Source organism: Hipposideros armiger, unplaced genomic scaffold (genome assembly GCF_001890085.2).
Source record: "Hipposideros armiger isolate ML-2016 unplaced genomic scaffold, ASM189008v1 scaffold_16, whole genome shotgun sequence".
NCBI lineage: Eukaryota > Metazoa > Chordata > Mammalia > Chiroptera > Hipposideridae > Hipposideros > Hipposideros armiger.
In genome coordinates, this window is record NW_017731366.1 from 5,212,324 (window position 1) to 5,215,153 (window position 2,830).

At 42.5% G+C, this 2,830-nt stretch overlaps 2 protein-coding genes across 2 annotated transcripts in view; one reads left to right on the top strand and one right to left on the bottom strand.

The window, feature by feature from the left end:
* PLCH1 (phospholipase C eta 1) overlaps positions 1-2,830 on the top strand; it is a 230,467-nt gene that overhangs the window by 103,657 nt on the left and 123,980 nt on the right. The gene's annotated exons all lie outside the window — the stretch shown is intronic.
* Positions 1,996-2,462, bottom strand: LOC109373703 (60S ribosomal protein L27). The gene has a single exon (XM_019627797.1). It carries the CDS (start codon positions 2,441-2,443, stop codon positions 2,033-2,035), a length of 411 nt encoding a protein of 136 aa, XP_019483342.1. The 5' UTR covers positions 2,444-2,462; the 3' UTR covers positions 1,996-2,032.

The following is a 2,830-nucleotide window of genomic DNA, read 5'->3' on the forward strand; positions in this document are numbered from 1 at the left end:
ACTCCTTAGTGCTCATGTGTGCTGGCACCATGACATTATTGTTATTGCGTTATAAAAACCCCAGTTCTGCTTAAGCTGGGAAACGTAAGGAAGCTTGATATTTTGGTTCCGCATGAACTCAAAGAAGTTCATTTGACGGCGTGTATAAACATCTGCAATATGTTCATTAAACGTGAGGAAAATGACCCATTTTTGAAGTGACTGATAACTGGTGATGAGAAGTGGATTATTTACAACAATGTGGTGCGCAAGCGGTCTTGGTCCTGACGTGATGATTCGCCTGAAACTGTTGTCGGAGAGTGGGCCTTTCTTGGCACAAACTGGAGCAAAGAATTGAACGAGATGCTGGAGTAAAGTAACTGAACAAAAAGTTTATTCGAAGAGCTAGTACATTTCAAAGAAATAGAAGTAGGCCCGAGCAGTAGAGAGTGGCTCAAGGACTCATTATTAGAAGAGAAATTACATTCCAAAGAGTTTGGAGCGGGCCACGCGCAAAGGCGAGGCTCAAAAAGCTCAGAAAAGGGAGGAGGGGGTTCAAAAAGGGAAGAAACAGTCAAAACAAAAGGGTAGACTTCCCAGGATTTGGAGTTTTTATCCCCTTTTCTCTAGAATGAACTGTTCCCTTCTGGGTGTGGGACTACTTGATTGGCACCCGTAATTGACAACAGGACCCATTTGTTTTAGAGGTAGATAGTTACAATGAAAAGAAGTTTTGGGTGGAGAGGGGAGGTCACCCGGGCGGTCACAACCTGTGGGACATGCAGGAATGCAGAGGCCCAATGCTTGCCTCTAACTGCCTGTCTAGTTTTCCCCTTGAGAGACGTGATTCCTATTAAATCTCTATGGGAAGCTGAGGGACAGGAGGTCTCTTCTTCTGTATCTGCTTCCTGCTGGACAGGGGCATAGAGCTGTCCCTGCCTATTGGGGGATTCACGGAACTCTCACCCTAGCTGATCTCAGATAAGAGGAAGGGGTCTCGAGCTCCACCTGGAAGACTGTGCTGGCTTCTTTGGTAGTGACTGGCAATCTTGCTGGGGTGTCATCTGTATCCCTAAGGCCCTTAAATGAGGAAAAATAGATTTTAATTAATAAATCTGTTAGCTCTACAATCTACTGTTTAGGATTCAGAAACTGATTTACAAAGCAATTAAGAAGCAGGGATGAGGAGGTCTTTAGTCTAGGATTCACAAACTGGTTAGAAAAGTAATCAAAGACAAGAGCTAAGGAACTAAGAAACTAGGGAGGAGACTTAACATTTCTATACTTAACATTCTTATAGGAAAGAAAACTTAAAAGTTTCTCAGTAGTGTGTGTGTGTGTGTGTGTGTGTGTGTACTCAATTGGCTGGTAACAAAACGACATTGAAAGCAGACATTCATTAGAGGAAGGTTATGCTCTCAGTGTGGTGGGATTTTAAAGGTGTCATGTTTTTCGAGCTCCTACCAAGGAACCGAACAATTAATTCGAATGTGTACTGTCAGCAATTGGACAGTTTGAACAAATCCATCATCCGGAAATGCCCAGGGCTTGTTAATTGTAAAGGAGTTGTGTTCCATCGTGACAATGCGAGATCACACACAAGTTTGATCACCCATCAAAAGTTATTGAAGCTTAGGTGGGATATGTTGCCACACCCACCATACTTGCCTGACCTTGCGCCGTCAGACTTCCACTTGTTTTGCTTTCTTCAAAACTTGTGTGATATAACGTTCAATTCAGATGAGGCTGTAAGTTAGCATCTTGTTCAGTTTTTTGCAAATGAAGGCAGGTCCTTCTTTGAATGAGGAATTATGAAGCTTACTGAAAGATGGCAAAAGGTTATCGAACAAAACTGGCAATATATCATTGATTGATCTTTATTCTTTTTTTTTTTTTTGGCAGATTTAGACATTATTTCATATATGTTCTCACAGCCCCTCATCCACCACTGTCTCTCATCTTGTGATTGTTCTCCTTTCCCAAATTAATAATACATGCAACAGGCAGACGCGGGAATATTTTTTTGACTTTTAATGACTGAAGCAAAAAAGATCTAAAACCTCAGCTTCTGGAAGAACCATTTGTTCTTGCCGGTCTTGTACCTCTCTTCGAACTTGACCTTGGCCTCCCGTCGGGCCTTGCGTTTCAGAGCAGGGTCTCTGAAGACATCTTTGTTGACAACAGTTTTGTCCAAGGGGATATCCACAGAATACCTTGTGGGCATGAGATGATTGTAGTTATAAACTTTCATAAAGGATATGATCTTTGACCTCTTAGCAATTTTCTTCTTGCCCATGGCAGCTGTCACTTTTCGGGGATAGCGGTCAATTCCAGCCACCAGAGCATGGCTGTAGGGGCGGTCTGAGGTGCCATCATCAATGTTCTTCACGATGACGGCTTTGCGTCCGGAGTAGCGTCCGGCCAGGACCAGCACCACCTTTCCAGGTTTCATAAACTTGCCCATTTCGACAGCAGCCACTGGGCTGATCTTTATTCTTTATATAAGTAAATGACCTTTGAAAAATGTAGACAAAATACGTCATGACTTTTCCGACAACCCAATATATTGTATGTTTGTACAATATACAAATGTAATGTTAGGGCCTCACCTTTGTGTGAATCATTACAGTACAGGAGTCAGAAAAAAGGAAATGTAAGTGGTAGATATCCAAAGGGGGGGTGAAGCACCAGAAAATCAGAAAAGGCCTGATAATGCTGCCTTATCCATAATATGGCAAAATCTCATGGACAGTCCAGTCCAAAGACCTGCTTTAGGAAGTTGACCTATATTGAGCTTGGAGTTCTGGGAAAATAAAATATTTTGATTGGATAAGTTCTCCAGGCAGCTGGG

What these genes read in the sequence shown, in the direction of transcription:
- LOC109373703 (XM_019627797.1), bottom strand. Translation starts at nt 2,443, where the DNA reads ATGGGCAAGTTTATGAAACCTGGAAAGGTGGTGCTGGTCCTGGCCGGA.